This window comes from Pan troglodytes, chromosome 2 (assembly GCF_028858775.2).
Source record: "Pan troglodytes isolate AG18354 chromosome 2, NHGRI_mPanTro3-v2.0_pri, whole genome shotgun sequence".
Lineage (NCBI taxonomy): Eukaryota > Metazoa > Chordata > Mammalia > Primates > Hominidae > Pan > Pan troglodytes.
The window spans coordinates 44,377,720-44,400,847 of NC_086015.1; the positions used below are offsets into that span (position 1 = coordinate 44,377,720).

Sequence of the window (23,128 nt, forward strand, 5' to 3'; positions counted from 1 at the left end):
GCAGATGAGAAATAAAAAATTTTCCAGACAAATAAATGCTAAGGTAAGGTAAGGCAAGTGATTGTTACCACTATACCAGCCCAAGAGATCCTTAAGGGAGTTCTAAACATGGAAACAAAAGAATAACACCTGCTACCATGAGAACACACATAAGTATATAGCCTGCAGACCCTAGAAAGCAACCACACAATAAAAACTACAAAGTAACCAGCTAACAACTTCACAATAGGATCAAACCCATATATTGATATTAACCTTGAAATATGTAACTGGCATAATTGCTCCTACTTGAAAGGCACAGAATGGCAAGTTGGATAAAAACAAACAAGACCTATCCATCTGCTATCTTCAAGAGACTCATCTCACACATAATGACACCCATAGGCTCAAAGTAAAAGGTTGGAGAAAAATCTACCATGTAAACAGAAAACAAAAAAGAGTGGGGGTTGCTATTCTTATGTCAGATAAAGCAGACTTTAAACCAACAACAGTAAAAAAAAAAAAAAAAAAAAAAGGACAAAAGGGCATTACATAACGGTAAAAGGTTCAATTCAACAAGAAGACTTAACTAAATATATATGCACCCACATTAGAGTAGCTAGATTCATGAAACAAGTGTTTCTAGATCTATGAAAAGACTTAGCCACATAATAATAGTGACTTCATAATAATAGTGACTTCAGCACTTCACTGACAGCATTAAACAGATCATCAAGGGAGAAAACTAACAAAGAAATTCTGGACTTAATTTCAACACTTGACTTATTGGACCTAATGGATATCTACAGAATACCCCACCCATCAACCACAGAATATACATTCTTTTCATCTGCACATGGAGCATACCCTAAGATTGACCACACACTTGGACATAAAGCAAGTTTTAATAAATTCAAAAAAATCAAAATCATACCAACCATACTGGACCACAGTGAAATAAAAACAGAAATCAATACCAAGAAGATTTCTCAAAACCACATAATTACATGGAAATTAAACAACCTGCTCCCAAATGACTTTTGGGTAAACAAAATCAAGGCAGAAATTTTAAAAAATCCTTGAAATAAATGAAAACAGAGACACAACATATCAAAATCTCTGGGATGCAGGAAAAGCAGTGTTAAGAGGAAAGCCTGTAGCACTAAATGCCTACCTCAAAAAGTTAGAAAGATCCCAAATTAACAATCTAATATCACACCTAGAGGAACTAGAAAAATAAGAACAAATTAACCCGAAAGCTAGGAGAAGAAAAGAAATAACAAAAATCAGAGCTGAACTGAACAAAGTTGAGACCCAAAAAATTATACTAAGAATCAACAAAACCAAGAGTTGTTTTTTTGTAAGGATAAACAAGATTGATAGACACTAGCTACATAAAAAAGGAAAGGCTCAAATAAGCACAATCAGAAACAGCAAAGGTAACATTACAATTGATTCCCCAGAAACATACAAGATCCTCACAAACTATCATGAACATCTCTACACAAAGAAACTAGGAAGTCTAGAGGACATGGATGAATTCCTGGAAACATACAATCTCCCAAGATTGAATCAGGAAGAAACTGAAACACTGAAAAGACCAATATTGAGTTCTGAAACCAAATCAGTAATTTAAACCAAACCTATCAAACAAAATACCCCCAGACTGAATGGATTCACAGCCAAATTCTAACAGACATACAAAGAAGAGCTGGTACCAATACAACTGAAATTATTTCAAAAAATTGAGAAGGAGGAACTCCTCCCTAACCCATACTATGAAGCCAGCATTATCCTGACATCAAAACTGGGCAAAGACACAAAAACAAAAACAAAAAAACTACAGATCAATATCCCTGATGAACATAGACACAAAAATCCACAACAAAACACTAGCAAACCAAATTCAACAGCATATCAAAAAGTTAGTTAATTCACTATGAACAAGTAAGCTTCACTCCTAGGATACAAGTTTGGCTCCACACATGCAAATCAACAGATGTGACATAAACAGAATTAAAAACAAAAGGCATATGTGTTAGTTCCGTTTCACACTGCTGTACAGAACTACCTGAGACTGGGTAATTTATAAAGAAAAAAGGTTTAATTGACTCAGTTCTGCATGGCTAGGGAGACCTCAGGAAACTTACAATCATGGCAGAAGGCTAAGGGGAAGCAAGGTACATCTTTCCAAGGTGAAGCGGCAGACACAGAGTAAGCAAGAGAAGAAGTGCCACACTTTAACACCATCATATCTTGTGAGAACTCACTCACTATCATGAGAACAGCATGAGGGAAACCGGCCCCCATAATCCAATCACCTCCCACCAGGCCCCTCCTCGTGCATGTGGGGATTAAAATTCGAGATGATTTGAGTGGGGACACAGAGCCAAACCATATCACCATATGATCATCTCAATAGACACGGAAAAAGCTTTTGATAAAATCAAGTATCCTTTCATGATAAAAACTAGGCATTGAATGAACATACCTCAAAATAATAAGAGCCATCTACGGCAAACACACAGCCAACATCATACTGAACAGGCAAAAACTGGAAGCATTCCTCTTGAGAACTGGAGCAAGACAAGGATGCCCACGTTCATTACTCCTATTCAACATAATTCTGGAAGTCTAGCCCGGGCAATTGGGCAAGAGAAAGAAATAAAAGGCATCCAAATAGGAAAAGAGGAAGTCAAATTATTTCTCTTCACTGATGACATGATTCCATACTTAAGAAACTCTAACTACTCCACCAGAAAGCTATTAGAACTGATAATTTTAGCAAACTTCCAGACTACAAAGCCAATGTACAAAAATCAGTAGCATTTCTATACACCAATAATATTCAAGCTGAGAGCCAGATCAAGAATGCAATCCCATTTACAATAGCCTGAAAAACATAAAATACCTAGGAATACACCTAACCAAGGAGGTGAAAGATCTCTACAAGGAGAACTACAAAACACTGCTGAAAGAAATCACGGACGACACCAACAAATGGAAAAACATTCCATGCTTATGCATTGGAAGAATCAATATCATTAAAATGGCCGTACCGCTCAAAGCAATCTACAAATCTAATGCTATTCCTATCAAGCTACCAACATCATTTTTGGTAAAAATGAAAATTTTCACCAAAGAGAATTTTGGAGAGTTGGAAAAAAAACTGTGCTAAAATTCATATGGAACCAAAAAAGGGCTCAAATAGCCAAAGCAATTCCAAGCAAAAAGAACAAAGCTGGGGGCATCACATTACCCTACTTCAAGCTATACTATAAAACTACAGTAACCAAAACAGCATGGCACTGGTACAAAAACAGACACACAGACCAATGGAACAGAATAGAGAATTCAGAAATAAAGCCACACACCTACAGCCATCTGATCTTTGACAAAGTTGACAAAAATAAGCAATGGAGAAAGGGCTCCCTATTCAACAAATGATGCTAGGATAGCTCTCTAGCCATATGCAAAAGAATAAACTGGACCCCTACCTCTCACTATATAAAAAATTAACTCAAAATAGATTAAAGATTTAAATGTAAGACCTCAAACTGCAAGAATCCTAAAAGAAAACCTAGGAAACACCATTCTGGAAATGGGCCTTGGGAAATAATTTATGACTAAGTCCTCAAAAGCAATTGCAACAAAAACAAAAATTGACAAGTGGGATCTAATTAACTAAAGAGTTTCTGCACAGCAAAACAAACTATCAACAGAGTAAATGGAAAACTTATAGAATGGGAGAAAATATTCACAAACTATGCATCAAACAAAGGTCTAATATCCAGAATCTGTAAGGAACTTAAACAATTGAACAAACAGAAAGCAAGTAACCCCATCTTAAACTGGACAAAAGACATGAGCAGATACTTCTCAAAAAAAGACACACAAATGGCCAAAAAACATATGAGAAAATGCTGATCATCACTAATCATTAGATAAATGCAAATGTAAACTACAACGAGATGCCATCTCACACCAGTCAGGATAGCTATTATTCAAAAGTCAAATAACAACAGATGCTGGAAAGACTGTGGAGAAAAAGGAATGCATTTACACTGTCGGTGGAAAGTTGTTTGCAGATTTCTCGAAGAACTAAAAATAGAACTACCATTTGACCCAGCAATCCCATTACTGGGGATATATCCAAAAACAAAAAATCATTTTACCAAAAAGACACATCTATGTGACAGAGGCAATATTTTTGGAGATAAAATCTGAGAAGTTTTCAAAATTAAGGTATAAATTTTCAGATAAAAAGATCATGCAGCATCCAAAGTGGGAATAAAACAAATTATTAATTCATTATAGTGAAATGAGAGATCAAAAACAATGAGAAAACCTTAAAGACATCCAAAAAGAAAACAGATTATCTCAAATGGAACTGAAATTCGGCTGACAGCACTTATTATCAGCAACAAATAAATGCCAAAAGACAATTTAATATCTTCAAAGTGCTGAAGGGAAATAACTGCCAGTGTTGAATCCTATACCAACTAGATTCTTAGTCAAGAGTGAGAATAAAATAAAATGTACCAGTTGGGGTCGAACCAGATAAGGAGAACCAGTAGGAGATGAGAGTGAGAGAGAGAGAGAGAGAGAAATTTGTCAGAAATAATTGGTTTACACAACCGTGAAGGCTGGGAAGATCACAAACAGGCTGGAACTTCATGGACAGGTGCTGAAGCTTATTGTCCACAGATGGCAATCAGGAAATCAAGATTCAGGGAGAAGGGAGAGAGCCATTGCAGACTCATAACTGTTCAGAGTCTCCCACACAGGGAATGGCTAGGCCTTCCAAATGATGTCTTCACAGCAGTACCTAAATTAGTTTACTTGAATAGCTGAGAAGTGTATCTACTGGAAAATGGCTAGTATCTCTCTTCCATCCTTCAGCTCTTGGAGGAGAATATTCCTTGTAGCCCACCATAACTGGAAACATTCTGTAAAGGAGATTCTGGGGATTGTAGTTCAGTCTAGCCAAGTTGCCTCCCATTGGCAATCCAACCACGAGGCAGTTGGCAAGAGAGCTTAGGTGATGCAACTTGTGGGCCAGAGCAGGGAGAGAAGGGTGGAGAATGTGCACAAAGGACACAAAGGACATAGCAGTATTTATGTCTGACAGAAAGGACTTTAAGATCAAAGCATTATTAGGAGTGAAAAGGAGCATTGCTAATGATAAAAGGAGTAGTTCACCAAGAAGATATAACAATACTGGACCTATACAAATCTAACAAAATAAGCTTTGATATTTAAAGGAAACATCACAGGAGTTACAAGGAAACACCCACAAATATACTACCATAGTAGAAGGTTATAACAAAAATCTCCCAGAAAGTGATGGATTCAAATGACAAGAATTTTCTGTCTATAGAAAATACAAACAACCCAGTAAGTTTCGTATAGTGAACATATTTAGAATTCTACTCCCAATAATTAAGAACATACAGTGTAACTGAAAACCATCTAAATGTCCTTCAGCTGGCGAATGGATAAACAAACTGAGTACCATTCAGCAATAAAAAGTAAATGAATTGTTGATACATGCAACATGAATGAATCTCAAATGCATTATGCTGAGTGAAAGAAGCCAGACTCAAAGGGTCACATATTATATGATTCCATTTATATAATATCTGAAGGAGGCAAAAATTAAAGGAACAGAAAACAGATCATTGGTTTCCAGGAAGGTAGGGAAGTGGTTGACTACAAAACAGCAGTCCAAGGGAATCTGTTTTGGGGGGGCATTGAAAATGTTCTGCCAGCCCAGGCAACATGGCAAAACCCTGTTTCTACTAAAAATATAAAACAAAACAAAAAATTAGCCAGATGTGGTAGCATGCACCTGTAGTAGTCCCAGCCACTCTGGAGGCTGAGGTGGGAGAATCACCTGAGTCCTGGAAGTCAAGGCTGCAGTGAGCCAAGATTGTACCACTGCACTCCAGCCTGCGTCACAGGTGTGAGACCCCAAGAAAGAAAGGAAGGGAAGGGGAAGGGGAAAAGAAAGAAAGAAAAGGTTCTGTATCTTGATTGTGGTGGTGGGGTGGTGGTTACATGACTCTCTGCATCTGCAAAAACTCACAGGACTGTACACCAAAAAACAGGGAATTTTTCTGCATACAAACACGTTTTTAAATTAAATGTTAAAAAGTCTTTTCAAGCTCAATAAAATAACTACAAAATTGACCGAGAACAGGATCACAAAGAATGTCTTAAGAACTATCAAATGTCAACACCTCAAACCCCAAATTTTCTAACTATGGCACAATAAAACTCCCAATCAGTTATAAAAATTTAGTTCCTGAATCTTCTACTTTTGGAAACCAAAAAAAATACTTTGAAATAATTCAAGAAGGCCAGGCACTGTGGCTCACACCTGTAATCTCAGCACTTTGAGAGGCCAAGGTGGGCAGATCACCTGAGGTCAGGAGCTTGAGATCAGCCTGGCCAACATGGTGAAATCCCATCTCTACTAAAAATACAAAAAACTAGCTGGGTGTGGTGGTGGGCACCTGTAATCCCAGCTATTCAACAGGCTGAGGCAGGAGAATCGCTTGAACCTGGGAGGCAGAGGTTGCAGTGAGCAGCGATTGCAGCATTGCACTTCAGCCTGGGCAACAGAGCGAAACGCTGTCTAAAAAAAAATTAAAAATAAAAAAATAATTCAAGAAGAAATCACAATAGAAATCATCAAATATTTAGAATGGAATAATAACAAAAGTATTAAATATAAAAATTTGTTGAGCATAGCTAAAGCAGCACTTGGAGTAAACAGCATAGTCTTAGATGCGTATATGAAATACAGAAATTTAAAAAATAATAAGCCAAGTGTTTTGCTCAAGAAGCTAGAAAAAGGACAACAAAAATATTTTTTAAAATAGAAAGAAGAAAATAATACAAATAAGAATAACATTAGCCATAATTGCAAACGAAGGCACAACATAGAGAGGACTGTTAATAAAATGACAGTAGAATTGTGGCTGAGAGCCAGACAAAAAAGCTATGAAAATAATACAGAATCCAAACAGGTGGAAAAGAGATAAATTGAAGCCAGTCAAGTGGAGAAGGAAATTAGGTGTATTCCAGCTAGGAGTATAGAATTTCATTTCCCCAAATCAGGAGATAAAAACTGGAAAGTGATTACTATTAATATTGGTGCCCAGGGAACATGTGAGGCACTTGTTTATAAACTCATTCCCACTGAAGGGCTTTGGCTGGACCTGCCCATGCCTGCTTGGTCCCAGGAATAGACAGAGTCCAATTCTTAAAAAGGGTTTAGTGTGCGCCCATCTGTGCTTGGGTAGAAATTGACTTAATACAGAAGTTCTCAGGAACCCCAAAAGCATTTATTTCCATGAAGTTTAGTTCTCAATATTTAATGCATTAGAGTTAAAAACTTTATTCATCTAAAAATAAAAATAATAAAACCAATACAACATCATTTGCAAACAATGCAAAAATGAGAACAATCAAAATATCCACAAATAGGGAAAACCATTAGTGAACTGTAGTATATTTATATAATAGAATACTATACAACCTATTTTAAACTAAATCTATAAATATTATCATGGATAAATCTCAGGAAAAAACATTTTGAGTGAAAAAGACACGTGGCCAAAAAAGTGGAATATACAATATCATGTATGTAAATTTTTTAAGGCAGGAAAAAATTAATCGGTAGAAGCAGATCTCTGAATGCCAGGCTGCCTTTGAATTTATTCCAGTAGGCAGTAAGAGATCACTGTTGAATGAACGAGTCATAAAAAGAGTTTGACCAGGAAACCACATAACTTGACCTTTTCTATAAGGAGATCAGTCCTGCAGGGTTCTTAGTCTGGGGGCCACATAGAGAATTCAGGGGGTTGTGTCCTTACATGTGAAAAAAATACATCTTTGTTTATAGAAAATGTAATGTTTCCTTCAATTATGAACACAGGTAATGAAGCACAATATTAGCAAGACCTATGCCATTGTCTCCAATAGAAATCACACATGTTTTCATGTCACATTATAGTTGTGATGGATGTCTTTAAATATTCTTTATGTTCATCACACTTTAAAATGAGAGTGGAAGTTAGACCTGCTTCTGGATCTCATTATGTAATGATTTAATAAAGAAGCATATATATATATATATATATATACACACACACACACACACACACACACACACATATATGTATATATATATGTTAAACCACAAATTTGATTTTTGATATGGTTTGGCTGTGTCTCCACCCAAATCTCATCTTGAATTATAGCTCCCATAATCCCCATGTGTCATGGGAGGGACCCAGTGGGAAGTAACTGAATCATGGGGGCGGATTTTTCCCATGCTGTTCTCATGATAGTGAACAAATCTCATGAGATCTAATGGTTTTATAAAGGAGCATTCCCCTGCACATGCTCTCTTGCCTGCTGCCATGTCAGATGTGATTTTGCTCCTCATTCACCTTCAGTCATGATTGTGAGGCCTCCCCCACCATGTGGAACTATGAGTCCATTAAACTTCTGTTTTTAAATAAATTACCCAGTCTTGGGTATGTCTTTATTAACAGAATGAGAACAGACTAATACAATTTTTAAAACATTTTGAAATGAATTTAATATAAAGAATTTCTGTGTAATTCTGTTTCATTTTATATATTTAATAACATGTTTTGAGAACATCTATCAGCTTAACCAGACTGCCAAAGGGGTTCATTGTAAAAAATGGTAAAAACTAAGTAAAATGGCAAAGAATGGGAAGAAGCCTGAACAGACCAATAACAAGTAACAAGATTGAATTATAAAAAGTTTTTCATCAAAGAAAAGTCCAGGACCTGATGGTTTTACTGCTGAATTCTACCAAACATTTAAAGAACTAATACCAATTATTCCCAAACTATTCCAAAAAATTAAAGAGCGAATTCTTCCAAACTCATTCTATGAGGCCAGCATTACCCTGGTATGAAAACCAGAGCGAAACAACAACAAAAAAGAAAACTACAGGCCAATACCTCTGATCAACATAGATGTTAAAATTTTCAACAAAACGCTGGCAAACCAATTCAACATCACATTTAAAAGATCATTCACCTGTATACATATGTAACTAAACCTGCACGTTGTGCACATGTACCCTAAAACTTAAAGTATAATTAAAAAAAAAAGATCATTCACCATGATCGAGGAAGACTCATCCCAGGGATGCAAAGATGGTTCAACATATGTAAATCAATAAGCGTGACACACCACACTAACAGAATCAAAGACATAAACCATACGATCATTTCAATAAACACACAAAAAAGCATTTGATAAAATTTGATATCATTTCATGATAAAAACTCTCTACAATCTAGGTATAGAAGGAATGTGCCTCAACACAGCAAAGGCCATATATGACAAACTCACAGCTAACATCATACTGAACAGGGAAAAGTTGAAAGCTTTTCTTATGAGATCTAAAAAAAGACAAGAATGCTCACTTTCAACAATTTCATTCAACATAGTACTGAAAGTTCTACAGATCAGTTAGGCAAGAGAAAAAAATAAAGGGCAACCAAATTGGAAAGGGGGAAGTCAAATTATTCCTGTTTGTGGACAACATAATTTTATACATAGAAAACCCTAAAAACTTCACAAAAAACTGTTGAAACTAATAAACAAATTCAGTAAAGTTGCATGATATAAAATAAACATACAAAAATTAGTAGCATTTCAATACACCAATAGTGAACTTTCAGAAAAAGAAATTGAGAAGCAATCCCACTTACAAAAGCTACCAAAGAGAAGAAGAGAAAGGCAGGCGGGAGGGAAGGAAGGAAGGGAGGGAGGGAGGGAGGGAGGAAGGAAGGAAGGAAGGAAGGAAGGAAGGAAGGAAGGAAGGAAGGAAGGAAGGGGAAGGGAAGGGAGGGGAGGGGAGGGGAGGGGAGGGAGGAAGGAAGGAAGGAAGGAAGGAAGGAAGGAAGGAAGGGGCTCAGGCCTGTAATCCCAACACTTTGGGAGGCCAAGGTGGCAGATCTTCTGAGGTCAGGAGTTCAAGACCAGCCTGGTCAATATGGCAAAAACCCATCTCTACTAAAAATACAAAAATTAGCCGAGTGTCATGGTGGGTGCCTGTAATCCCAACTACTCGGGAGGCTGAGAAGGAGAATCACTTGAAATGAAAAGGTGGAGGTTGCAGTGACCCGAGATTGTGCCACTGTACTCCAGCCTGGGTGATAGAGTGAGACTCTGTCAGAGAAGAAAGCAAGAGAAGGAAGGAAGGAAGGAAGGAAGGGAGGGAGGGAGGGAGAGAGAGAGAGAGAAAGAAAGAAAGAGAAAGAAGAAAGAAAGAGAGGAAGGAAGGAAGGAAAGAAAGAAAAAGAAAGAAAGAAAGAAAGAAAGAAAGAAAGAAAGAAAGAAAGAAAGAAAGAAAGAGAAAGCAAGCCTAGGAATAATCTTAATTAAGGAAGTGAAAGTTTTATACAATGAAAACTGAAAAACATTAGTAAAAGAAACTGAAGAAGACACAAATAAATGGAAAGATATCACATGTTCATGGATTTGAAAAGCTAACATTGTTAAAATGTCCATACTATACAAAGCAATCTATAGATTCAATGCAATCCCTATCAAAATATCAATGATACTCTTCACAGAAATAGAAAAAAACAATAATAAAAATATTCGTATGGCACCACAAAAGACTTTGAACACCCAAAGCAATTTTAAGCAAAAAGAACAAAGCTGGTGGCATCACATGACCTGATTTCAAAATATACTGCAAAGCTATAATAATCAAAACAGCCTGGTACTGGCATTAAAAATAGACACATAGGCCAATGAAACAAAATAGGGAACACAGAAATAAATTCACGCACTTACACATTTATAGCCAACTGATTTTTGACAAAGAGCCAACTGATTTTTGACAAAGATGCCAAGAAGACACACAGAGATATCAGAGGGGAAAAAAAAACAGCCTTTTTAAATAAATGGTCCTGGGAAACTGGATATCCACATGCAGAAGAATGAAGCTAAACCCTTCTCTCACCATATACAAATATCAAATCAAGTGGATTAAAGACTTAAATGTAAGATCTGAAACAATAAAACTACTAAAGAAAACATAGGGGAAATGTTTCATGACATCAGTCTGAGCAAGAATTTTTTTGGATCAGACCTCAAAAGCACAGGCAACAAAAGCAAAAATAGACAAATGGGATCACATCAAATTAAAAAACTTGTGCACAGCAAAGGAAATCGTCAACAAAGTGAAAGAATAATCCACAGAATGGGAGAAAATATTTGCAAACTATTCATTTGACAAGGAGATACTATTTAGAACATGTAAGGAACTCAAATGACTCAGAAAAAAAAACACAAATAATACAATCTATTTATTTATTTATATTTATTTTTGAGATAGAGTCTCACTCTGTCGCCCAGGCTGGAGTGCAGTGGCGCAATCTCTGCTCACTGCAAGCTCCGCCTCCTGGGTTCACACCATTCTCCTGCCTCAGCTGCCCGAGTAGCTGGGACTACAGGCACCCGCCACCATGCCCAGCTAATTTTTGTATTTTTAGTAGAGATGGGGTTTCACCGTGTTAGCCAGGATGGTCTCGATCTCCTGACCTTGTGATCTGACCTCCTCGGCCTCCCAAAGTGCTGGGATTACAGGCGTGAGCCACCATGCCTGGCCAATACAATTTTTAAGTGGGCAAAAAACCTGAGTAGGTATTTCTCCAAAGAAGACATACAAATAGCCAACACATTTATGAAGAAATGCTCAACATCATTAATCATCAGGGAAATGCAAATCAAAACGACAATGAGATATCACTTCACCCGAATTAGAATGGCTATTATAAAAAGGACAAAAAAATAACAAATGCTGGCATGGATGTAAAGAAGGAGGAACTCTTTATATACTGTTGATGGGAACATAAATTAGTACAGCCATTATGGAAAGCAGTTTGGAGGCTCCCAAAAAAGTTAAAAATGAAACTAGTATATGATTCAGCATTCCATTGCTAGATATATATCTAAAGGAAATGAAATTAGTATGTCAAAAAATATCCATACTCTCATGTTTATTGTAGCACTATTCACAATAGCCAAGATATGGAATCAACCTAAGTGTCTGTCACGTAAGTGTCTATCACTATCAATGGATGAGTGGATAAAGAAAATGTGGTATATATACACTAGAGAATACTACTTAGCCTTAAAAAGAAATTAAATCCCGTCATTTGTGACAACATGGTTCAACCTGGAGACTATTTTGTAAAATGAAATAAGCCAGGCACAGAAAGACAAATACTGCATAATTTCACTCATATGTGCAACCTAAAAAAATTGATCTCATAGAAGTAGGTAGAATAGTGGTTACCAGAGGCTGGGGAAAATACAGAGGAGTAGGGCATAGGAAAAGTTTGGTGAACAGGTACAAAGTTACAGTTAGATAGAAGGAATAAGTTATGATGTTCTATTGCACAGTAGGGTGACTATGGTTAACAATATTATTATGGTATATTTCAAAATAGCTAGAAAAGAGGACTTTTAGTGTTCTTACTACAAGTAAATGATAAATGTTTGAGGTGATAGGTTTGCTAAATATGCTGGTTTAATTATTACACAATGTATACATGTATCAAAACATCACACTGTATCCCATAAATATGTACAATTATTATGTGTTAATTAAAAACAAACAGGAAAACAGAATGGGGGAGAAGGTTGGGGCAGATTCCTGGAAGGCTGTTGCAGGAGTCTGCAGTCTGATTCTGTGATAAAAGGGCCCAGACAAGGGTATAGTAAGAGTAAAGGACTGAAGTTCTGATACACGAGTGTCTGACTCATTTCCTGCCCAGGCCCAGTATCTAGCACAGTGCCTGGCACATAGAGGCCACCAAGTCAAATCTGTTAAATGAATAGAAAATGGAACTGGCATGAGAGGCAAGTGTGAAGTGGAATATACTGGGTTAGTCCAGCGAGTAGGATTATGAGGCTAGGAAGAAGGACGGACCAAAGGCATAGAGGCTGTTGCATCAAACTTAGACACGTTCCAGTGAAGTCTGAAGCTAGAGCAGGTGCAAGTGGATGGCAGACTTGCAATGTGCCTACCAAAAGTAAAGGGCTCATTTGTCTTCTGAGCCTTTGGATAGCCCATAATCACACATTGCTGTTAGTTTTTAATTTCACTGGATCTTGTTCCAGATTTGCTTTTTCTCCTTTATACACGGGCCTCTTGAGCATATTTGTCAGTCCTCCTGGATGTTGTCCACAAAGTCAAGTTTGGATGAGGCTTTTCCTAGCTCAGAACTTCTATTGCAAGGAAGAGTTTGCCCTACTATATAATACCACCCTGAATCTAGGGCCAGAATCACAAATTTTTTTCAAAAGCAATTGGATTTTATGATGGTTAATTTTACGTATCAAGTTGACTAGACTGAGGCAGGGGATAAGATATTTGGTTAAACATTATTCTGAGTGTGTCTGTGATGTTGTTTCTGTAAGATTAACATTTGAATCAGTAGCTTGAGTAAAGCAGTTTGCCCTCCCCAGTGTGGGTACACATCATCCAATCCTATGACGGTTTGAATAGAACAAAAAGGCAGAATAAGCCAGGTACAGTGGCTCATGTCTATAATCCCAGTGCTTTGGGAGGCTGAGGCAGGAGGGTTGCTTGAGGCCAGGGGTTCAAGGCCAGCCTGGGCAACATAGCAAGATAGCATCCCTACCAAAAAAATTTTTTTAAAAATTAACTGGGCATGGTGGTACACACTTGTGGTCCCAGCTACTCAGGAGGCTGAGGGAGGAGGCCAGGAGTTTGAGCTCAGGAGTTCAAGGTTGCAGTGAGCTATGGTTGTGCCACTGCACTCCAGCCTGGGCAAGAGAGTGAGATCCTGTCTCTAAAAAATAAATAAATACTTTTTAAAAGGTGGAATAAGGGAGAATTCACTGTCTGCCTGCTGTCTTCTAGCTGAGACGCTGGTCATCTCCTGCCTTTTGGCTTGGGCTAAGACTGAAACTTACGCCATCAGCTCTCCTGGTTTTCAGGGCTTCAACCTCAAATTACAACTATATCCTGGGCTCTCCTGGGTTTCCAGTTTGCTTACTGCAGATCCTTGGGCTTTTCGGTCTCTGTAACCACACAAGCCAATTTGTTATAATAAATCTATTTACATATATACAGATATACGATTCACTTTCTCTGGAGAACTCAGACTTATACAATTTTTTTGGAAATTTTAGTTGGACACAATCTTCTTTGTCTACAACTCTCCATCCACAAAAACATTACAAGACCATAAATTTAGAGCAAAATCGTTTGTTCCTTGTGCTTGTTAAATTTGCTGGGCCAACAAGGTGCATCAAGAAAAATGAAGAATAAATTTCAGAAGAACTTAAGTTTGGCTAAAATGGGGAGGGTGAGGTCTGCTTTGAAGGGGGCAGAAAAGAGGGTTGTGTGGGACACATGCACACATTGGCACACAAACAGGCACACACACACACACACACACACCTGCTCCATTTCCTCCTCATCTGCTCTTCATGACTTCTGGCAGTCTAACTTCCATCCCAAGGCTCCACTCTTAGCCCTTTACTCCTGTTCATCTCTACTTTCTCCCCAAACTCCAACTATTCCCTTTGTGTTAATGATATATATACCTCTAGCCTTGTGCTTTCAAAAATAATGGAATCACAGCCTGTCTGATTCATCTAATGCCTTCATTTCACAGATGAAAAAATTGAGGATCCTAGAGGTCTACAGATATGCCTAAGATCGCACATCTGCTGGTAATTAGAAGAGTTGAGACTCAAGCCAGGTTTCCTAACTACCAGTATAACATTCTCTGATAACGTGGTTGTCCCTCTGGTCTATAGTTAGCTATGAATTATCTCCAATACTACAAGCCTCAACATACAATCAGAGAGATAGCAGTCACTTGTAAAATGTTGAGTCTTAAATAGATAACTGGAGAAAAGTATTTATCATATAAGGTAGTAAAATGGTTAATATTCTTAATCTATAAAAGAGCATCCTATTCACTCAACACATATTTACTGAGTGCTCACTAGACAGTTAACAGTGCTAAGCACTGAGAATGCAAAAAGTGATGTAAGAAAAGCATGATTTCTGCTTGCACGTGGTTTACTGTCTAGTGGACAGAGAAAGACTAACGAGAGAATTCCTGTTATGAAAGGCAGTTGTGCACAGCTTCTCACTCCCTGCATCGTTACATAAGAGCAACCTTGGGCCTGGAACATTTTCTTGCACAGAGATAAAGAGTCATCATAGCCTGTGCTAGGCACATCTCTGCTTTGTAATAACTTTCCCCGTTCCGGGTTTCATGTGTACTTCTTTGTTCTTAAGTGCATGGGTCAATGGCCATCAAGTGCACCTCCAGCTTTCTATAGTTCTGGCCCCAGGGGGATGGGTTGAGGATCTTCACCTGCAGCAACAGAGCAGTGTATGCATTCCATCTTCCTGCATCAGCTAGAGGTCAAGACCCACTGCCATGGGGGCACACAGTCATCACTGAAGCTAATCCTGTTCCATCTCTTCTCTATATGAGTAAAGTGTTTTCCATCCAGTGCCTGTGTGAATCATCTTTCTTGGTGACATGGACATCTCCAAACCATACAGTAAGTTAACATCCTGGGACTGCTGCTTTGGTGATAAGCAACAGGGGTCATTTGCTCAACAATGACTGTAATGAAACTCTAGCTGAAAGAAAGGAATGCCTGCTTTAAAAGCACATAATTGAGGGACTTGACCCAGTTTGGATGTATGATCCAGATTAGGGGATGCCGGGGAAGTATCAGTGAAATGACTGAAGTGAGAAAAAAAGTATAAACAAGTGCTAATTAGTAAAATAATGTACAAAGGTCCTATGGCAGGAGTAAACATGATATATTTGAAAAACTGAAAGAAGGCTGGTTTGTCTTCAGAGCATGAAGTAAGAAGTAGTATGGGTTAATAGAGACTGGAAAGAGAGATAGAGAATATACCTTGCAGGGCCTTCCAGGTCACACTGAGAATCTGATTGTGAATCCACTAAGAAATGGACAGCACAGAAGAGTGTTTTACAGAGAGTTTTGACACAGAGAGATCTGGGTTTTGAAGAGATGGGGCCTGTTGGCTTGGGAAAATGGATCAGAGAGGAAGAAAATGGACACAGAGAGATTTGTGAGACTGTTGCCAAGATCCAGAAAAGTGTGCATGGTAGCTTAGACCAGTGGTTCTCACCAGGGAAATTTTACTCCTCTGAGGACACTTGGCAATGTCTTGAGACATTCTTGGTTGTCACACCATGTGTGGGAGGATGTTACTGGCAACTAGTAGGGAAAGGTCAAGGGTGCTACTAAACATCCTACAATACACAGGGCAGTTCCCTCAACAATCATCTGACCTGAAATATCAATAGTGCTCCAACTGAGAAATCCTGGCTCAGACCATGATGGTGGCTGAGAGAGAAGGAAGTACATATTGCAGAGACGATTAAGAAGCTAAAATCAGCAGTAATTAGTGACTGATTGATCGTGTATAATGGGGGAAAGACTATCAAAGGCAACCCTCAGGTTTCTGGCTTGCTCACCTGGATGAGTGGGGAGTGCCGAGATGAGAAATGCTTGAGGAGTTGATGGTTTGGTAGGGGAAGATAAGGAGCTCTGCTTGAAACCCTGTAAATGTGAGGTGCCTATATGACACTTGAAAGATGAAAAACACAATTCTCTAGGTCTACAGATCAAGAGGGGAAGCCTGAACCCTGTATTTGAGAGCTTCTGTGAATAAAACAGAAGACGTAGGCATGGATGAGATTACCTAGGAAAAGAATACAGAATGAGAAGAAAATAATCCTGGAGACTGAGTCTTGAGAAACTCCCAGGAAAGGAGCAGGAACCAGCAAAATTGTCTAGAGAAGTGGGAGGACATGGCACGCATCAGATGCTTCAAGAGGGCCTGTTTCCTGGCACCTTCTCCAACACAAGCACCACTGATTATTATTGCTTTTTTTTTTTTGAGACAGGGTCTTGCTCTGTAGTCCAGGCTAGAGTGCAGTGGCATGATCTCAGCATCTCAGCTCACTGCAGCCTCCACCTCCCAGATTCAAGTAATTCTCGTGCCTCAGCCTGCTGAGTAGCTGGGATAGGCATGCACCACCACACCTGGCTAATTTTTGTATTTTTTGGTAGAGACGGGGTTTCACCATTTTGGCCAGGCTGGCCTTGAACTCATGACCTCAGGTGATCTGCTGACCTCGGCCTCCCAGAGTGCTAGGATTACATGCGTGAGCCCTTGTGCCTGGCCTAGATCTTTTTAAACTTTGCTAAGCTAATCAAGTCTAATCAGTTTTTTTTTAATCTTGTTTAAATATACCAAAGTTTTAGTTGACAATTTTTGGTAAATAATGAGATTAAGCATCTCTGCCATGTTAGTCAGCCATTCATATTTCTTTTGTAAATTGGCCAATGCATGTGACTTGCCCATTTTCTATTTCAGATATTCATATTTTTCTATAGACTTTAGTATATCTTATGGTTTTAAACTCTTTACTGTCACATTCTTAGGTATTTCCTGAGAATTTATCTTTTTTTTGGTGGGGGGGGGGGTTGCAGTGGGTGGTGTCTTTCTATTCAGTCATTTTTCATTTTCATGGATTCAAATTTGTTGACTTTATTTCTCTTCCTGCTTTGACTGCATAGTAGAAGAGACTGTTCTTTCCCAAGGATGATAAAAATGTTCTTCTACATTTTTTAGGATGTCAAATTATTTTATACATTTAAATTTTTAAACCACCTAAAATCTATTTTTGTGGGTGATGAGTAATTAGAATCCTTTTCCAAATGAGCCAGTTGTTTCAATACCAGTTATTGAATAATATGTTATTTCAACCTGTTCTTTATCTTATAATCCTATATCCAATAGTCTGTTGTGGCCTATCTTTTTTGTTCTTTAGATCTCTCAGTATATTCCTGTGCCCAAGCCAGGCTGTTTTTATTACTGTGGCTTTACAATATGTTTTGATAGCTGGTGGGCAAATCTGTATTATTTTATTATCAGGAAAACTCGCAAAGGAGTGTGTGTGTGTGTGTGTGTGTGTGTGTGTGTGTGTGTTCTTGCATGTGGAAGGTGGATGAGGAAATGCCTTTGAATGACTAGGTCTACTTTGGAAGCTGCAAAGGAGTTTGACACAGTGCCTGGAGCAGAGTTTCCAGAAAAGCTTGGAAAAATAAAAGGAGAATTGGAGACTACAGGGCTCTCAAAGGAGGCTGATGCTCACACTTACAAGGTCTGTAGGTTGATGCAAGCAGAGAGGAAAGCTGGCATGGACTGATCTCTGTTATTTTTATACACAAGCACTAACTGCCTTTCAAGGCCCATTAGGCCTGGAAACCTTTTCCCAGCCCCTGGGAAGTCACTGGGGATGCTAAGGTTAGTCATTCACCCACTGGGGCTATCTAACTGAGCTCGGGTCCGGGTGCACTGCCAGCAGCTGTTTGTGTACTTACAGCCCCCTGGGTGCAGACGGACCCCCGGCTGCCAGCCATATGCCTTATGTTTCATTGTCCCACAGCTTTCAAAGAAAACAAGTCTTTTAATTCAGCAAGTATTCACTGAATGTCTGACACCCCCAGGGCAGACCCTGTCCCAATCCCCCAATGGGGTCCACCTCTATCCAACTCTGGGTGAATGACCATGGTGCTCTTGCACGTGCACGCGTGCACACACACACACACACACACAGGCACACACACATAACTCAGGCTTGGGGCCCACCTCTCTGGATTCAGAGGTATCAAAGCAGGGGCATTCCTATCTTAAGGACTTCTTATCTTAGGGGCTTTGGCCCCACCTGCACAGGACAGAAAATTAGTGGATTTCTAGGAGAAAGCAGGCTATGGCAGGGTATAGCCAGGGACTCAGCTCTTCCTTCCAGACATGCAGGAACCATAAGGAGGGATGGTCAAAAAGGGCCTGCTTAGGCCTCTTGCTGGGATCACTCCAAGGGTCTCTGGGGTCACTCAGAGGAGCCGGGAGGCTGCCTGCTGCTGTACACTGAGACAGACTCCTGGGGTGTTTGGATCACGGCAGCCCACATGCTGCCTTTTTGTTATCTTTTCTGTTTTGCCTCTTCCGGGCTGTACTTGTCTTGAGTTTTTGGCCTTATGACATCCATATTAAATGGAGTAGGGCAGAGCATTGCTCAGTAAACAGCAAGAATGTCCCTGGGCATGGCCAAGGCAGTTCTGCTAAGTATGAAAGGGAATGTGCCTGCCATACTTTGTGCTTTAGGCCCAAGTGACCTAGGGGCCAGCCTGCCTACTGGCCTCACTCCCAACATTACAGGTGTTTGACTCTACTCCACCCCGTGGAGAGGCGGAGCACAGGAGCCACCCACCGGGGGACCACATAAGGTCATGCACACCCACAGAGTGCCCAGTCCCTGCCTGGCCTTGTCCCCATTTTCCCTCCACCTAGGGTTGGGGTGACAATGGAGGTAACTAGAAGACAGATCAAAAGGTTCTTGGTCTTGACACAGATGCAAGAAGGAGGCAGATAATAGACACCTCCCTTCCCCCTCGCCCACATAGGCTCCGGTGGGTTCTCAGGGCAAGGCCTGGCTCCCTCCTCTCCGACTTCAGGTACAGGTGAGTGTGGAGGGAACTGAAAGAGGAAAGGTGAAGTGCTGTTTGGCTTCGACCTGGAGGGGGACAGAAGGCTCTCTGGGCAGGCAGGGCCGGTCTTTTGGCAAGAGGCGCGCTCTCTCTCCCTTCCCCTTCCATCGAGGGCTGGGTGTGAAGGTGAGAGCAATCAGAAAAGGTGAAGAGGTACTTGGCCTTGACACGGACGCGGGGGGCGGTCCCAGGCCGAGGCCGCCCCGCCCCCGCCCCCGCCCCGCTACACCCGGCGCCGCCTCCCGGCGTCTGAGCTGACACCTCCTTAGCGCTGGCCGCGGGCCGCCTCTGCGGCAGCGCTAGTCGCCTTCTCCGAATCGGCTCCGCACAGGTAAGATCAGGGGACCCGGCGCCTGAGCTGCCGAGGAAGGAGTCGGGGGTGCTGCGTGAGACTGAGAGTTGGGAGGCAAAGAAACAAAATCGGATTTCCTCAGAGGGCCAGAGGAAGAGACTGAAACACGGGAGCCCCAAATCCTTGGGCGGCTGGGAGGTGGTCCCTGTCATGCCCACGACGGGGGGGCGCGTCTTTACCGACTGCCTGCACGGATCCGCAGATGTGCTGGGCGCTTAGATGCCTGCGGCTATGCAGAGACGCAGTCCAGAGAGGTGACCCCAGATCCTGGTGGGGGCTGGATCCCAGGGCCCCGACATCCCTTTGCAATTTCCAGCCAGCAGCTAAAGACTCCCTTCCCGGGGCTTTAGAGAGGCTCCAGGCTCGCGATCCATGAACACACAAAAACCTTCCTTGCTCATGTTCTGAAGAAAAGCCCCGCCTCAGCTCTGTGAATGTTAATAATAGGGGGAAGATTTGTTCTCTCTTGGGTGTGTGTACAGGTGGAACAATCTGCAGAAAAAGACCTTTTTTCGAAAACCTTTTCAGTTTGAAGTTTCAGCAAATCCATTTTTCATTTCCTTGCATTTGGGGAGATGACATGGAATTTAAGCTCCAGCTTTGGGGCTGTCTCTGAAGTTCTGGGGTTGGGCTTACCTTTCCCGGGATGAGGTTTTGATTTGGAGGAAGTAAAATGGGTTTTGTCTTAACCTGTGCTCGTTCTTTAAACTTCTGAGGCCGGGGGCGGTGGACTTACTGACATCCTGTATTCTCTCACCTGCAGCTAGGAGAAAAGATGTTCACTGTGCTGACCCGCCAACCATGTGAGCAAGCAGGTTAGTATCTCTCAGCAGGTAGCAAGCGTGGTTTTGCCAAATCGCAAGAGAACCCCAGCTTCGGCCTACAGTTTTTCATCCATATCCCCTGCAAATGATTGTTTAACTTTATTGGTTTGAGACTCAGTACTCAGCTGGGTTTCAACACCGGCATTCCTCAAATAAAAGTAATGCTTTTCATCAAAGCCACACAAAACAAGGACTAACATGCATGTTTCACTTAAATGGTTTTTCCGGTTTGTATAATCCATTAATTTGGTCCTTGTGGTTTCCCTTAGCTAGCTGTGTGTAAGGTTTGCTTTAGAATACTGTATTGTGGATTTTGTGATCAATTGTACAGTACTTGGATCTTTCCTGTATTCCCATCCAAATGTTGCTGGCACAGTGCCTACAACACCCCCACCCCTCACTGTGAGTCAGTGTTGTTATGGTTGATACTGCAGGCACAAGTGCAGGATTTTCTCACACTGGAAGGCACACACACACAGACACATACACACACACACACACACACACACACACACACACTTCTAAGCTTGCCCCGCCTGCCTCTAGAGCACTTTTTGGAGTTGCTCATGTGGAAGCCCAGAAGGCTCTGGCTTCTCCAAGCTCAGGTAGGTACCTTGCAATTACCATGTTTGTCCAGCCCTAATGACAGCACAGCTCTAGGCTGCATTTCCTAAATGAGTAAGACCTGGTCTCATCCATTTTGCTTTGTAATAAGCTTTTCTGCAAGGACAAGAGTTTGCTTAAGGTAATCATAGCTTTTTACTTGAAAACTGCTGAAACACAGAAGACTTAGGAGGCCAGCCACGTAGCTGTGGTCAGGAAACTGCATACATATCACACACTCCTCCCCCATGGATAGACATTCTTTAGTCATGCCCCTTAATTGGGTATTCTTGTCTTCCAAAAGGATATGATTTTAGGATAGTAAGGGCAATCTATATGATCTTTTATTTTTGTAAAGGGACATTGCACTTGAGGAGCTGTTTTCCTTTGATTTTTAGGTTTTCCCCCAAAACACTTTGAAATGTTAACACAGATTGTAACGTCACTCATACAGACTAACCTGTTACATTCCTTCCAAAGGACAAGTTTAACTTGGCAGATTAAATTTCTACCCCATTTTGTTAGAGGGAAAAAATCCCTTAAACTTCTATAACTAACACTGACAAATGCATTCTTTGAAAGCTAATGCAAAAGTTTGCCTCTGTGGATTAACTGGTTCCTGTACTTTTACTTGGAATCACAGAAAAGTGATATAGGACCTCTTTACATGCTCTGCAGGTCAACTCCATGGCAGTTGGCTCTCCTTTCCATTGCTATTACCCACAATTCTGTAATGAGTAACCTTGTGTCTAAGTCATTTTACACATGTGGAGCTAGTTCTGTGGGATAACTTCCCAAAAGAGTGATTGTGAGTCAGATGGCATGCTTATTTGCAGTTTTCATAAATATTGACAAGTTGCCCTCCATTGATGCTGTACCAGTTTACACTTTCAATGACAAGGTAGGAGGATTAAGGTGTTAAGTGACCAACTTTGACACCAAGAAGTGTCTGTGACCGCAGCTACACTGCAGGGGAATCAGTTGAGATGGAAAGAGTTAGCTGTTCTGAGCCATGAAGACCTACTGCGTGACTGCCCTCCTGTAGCAAATGTTGTGATGTGACTGAATTTGGGGGCTGAATCTAATTATATCGTGGGCGCATAGACATGCCCTGTTATTCTTCTGGGAAAATGGCTTACAGAAATAATGGAGGGGTAAAGCATAGGTTATAATGATCTAGGAATAATGTTCTGGAATAAGACAGGATCTATCCAATTGCTGTTCAATTGATCTTCCTATAATGATAAAAATGTTATATGGCTGCGCTGTCCAATATAGTAGCCACTAGCCCACATGTGGTTATTGAACACTGGAAATGTGGCTAGTAAGATTGAGAGACTGCATTTTTTAATTTTAATTAATTTACATTTAGATAGCCAATTGATTAGATATATACTGGAATTCGATGAATCTAGTGATCTTTCTATTAGTGTTCATCATATTTCAACCATTTGGTTGTCATTTATGTTGATGTCCCAATAGTTTTACCAAGACTATTATTATTATTTTTTTAGAGACAAGGTCTCACTCTGTCACCAGGCTGGAGTATAGCGGCACAGCTCACTGCAGCCTTGAGCTCCTGGGATCAAAGGATCCTCCAACTTCAACCTCCTGAGTAGCTTGGGCTACAGGTGTGCACCACATGCACAGTTGATATTTTTTCATTTTTTGTAGAGATGGGGTCTCACTATGTGGCTCAGGCTGGCAT

The 23,128-nt window shown here is 40.3% G+C and overlaps 1 protein-coding gene across 1 annotated transcript in view; it reads left to right on the top strand.

Annotated features, from left to right (window-relative positions):
• Nucleotides 1-19,883: 19,883 nt before the first annotated feature.
• Nucleotides 19,884-23,128, top strand: part of ENTPD3 (ectonucleoside triphosphate diphosphohydrolase 3) — a 43,041-nt gene continuing 39,796 nt past the window's right edge. Inside the window, exons 1-2 of the mRNA XM_001135726.7 lie at nucleotides 19,884-19,972; nucleotides 20,757-20,808. Of these exons, the coding sequence (XP_001135726.1) occupies nucleotides 20,769-20,808 (40 nt within the window). The 5' untranslated portion in view covers nucleotides 19,884-19,972; nucleotides 20,757-20,768. The remainder of the gene's footprint in view (nucleotides 19,973-20,756; nucleotides 20,809-23,128) is intronic.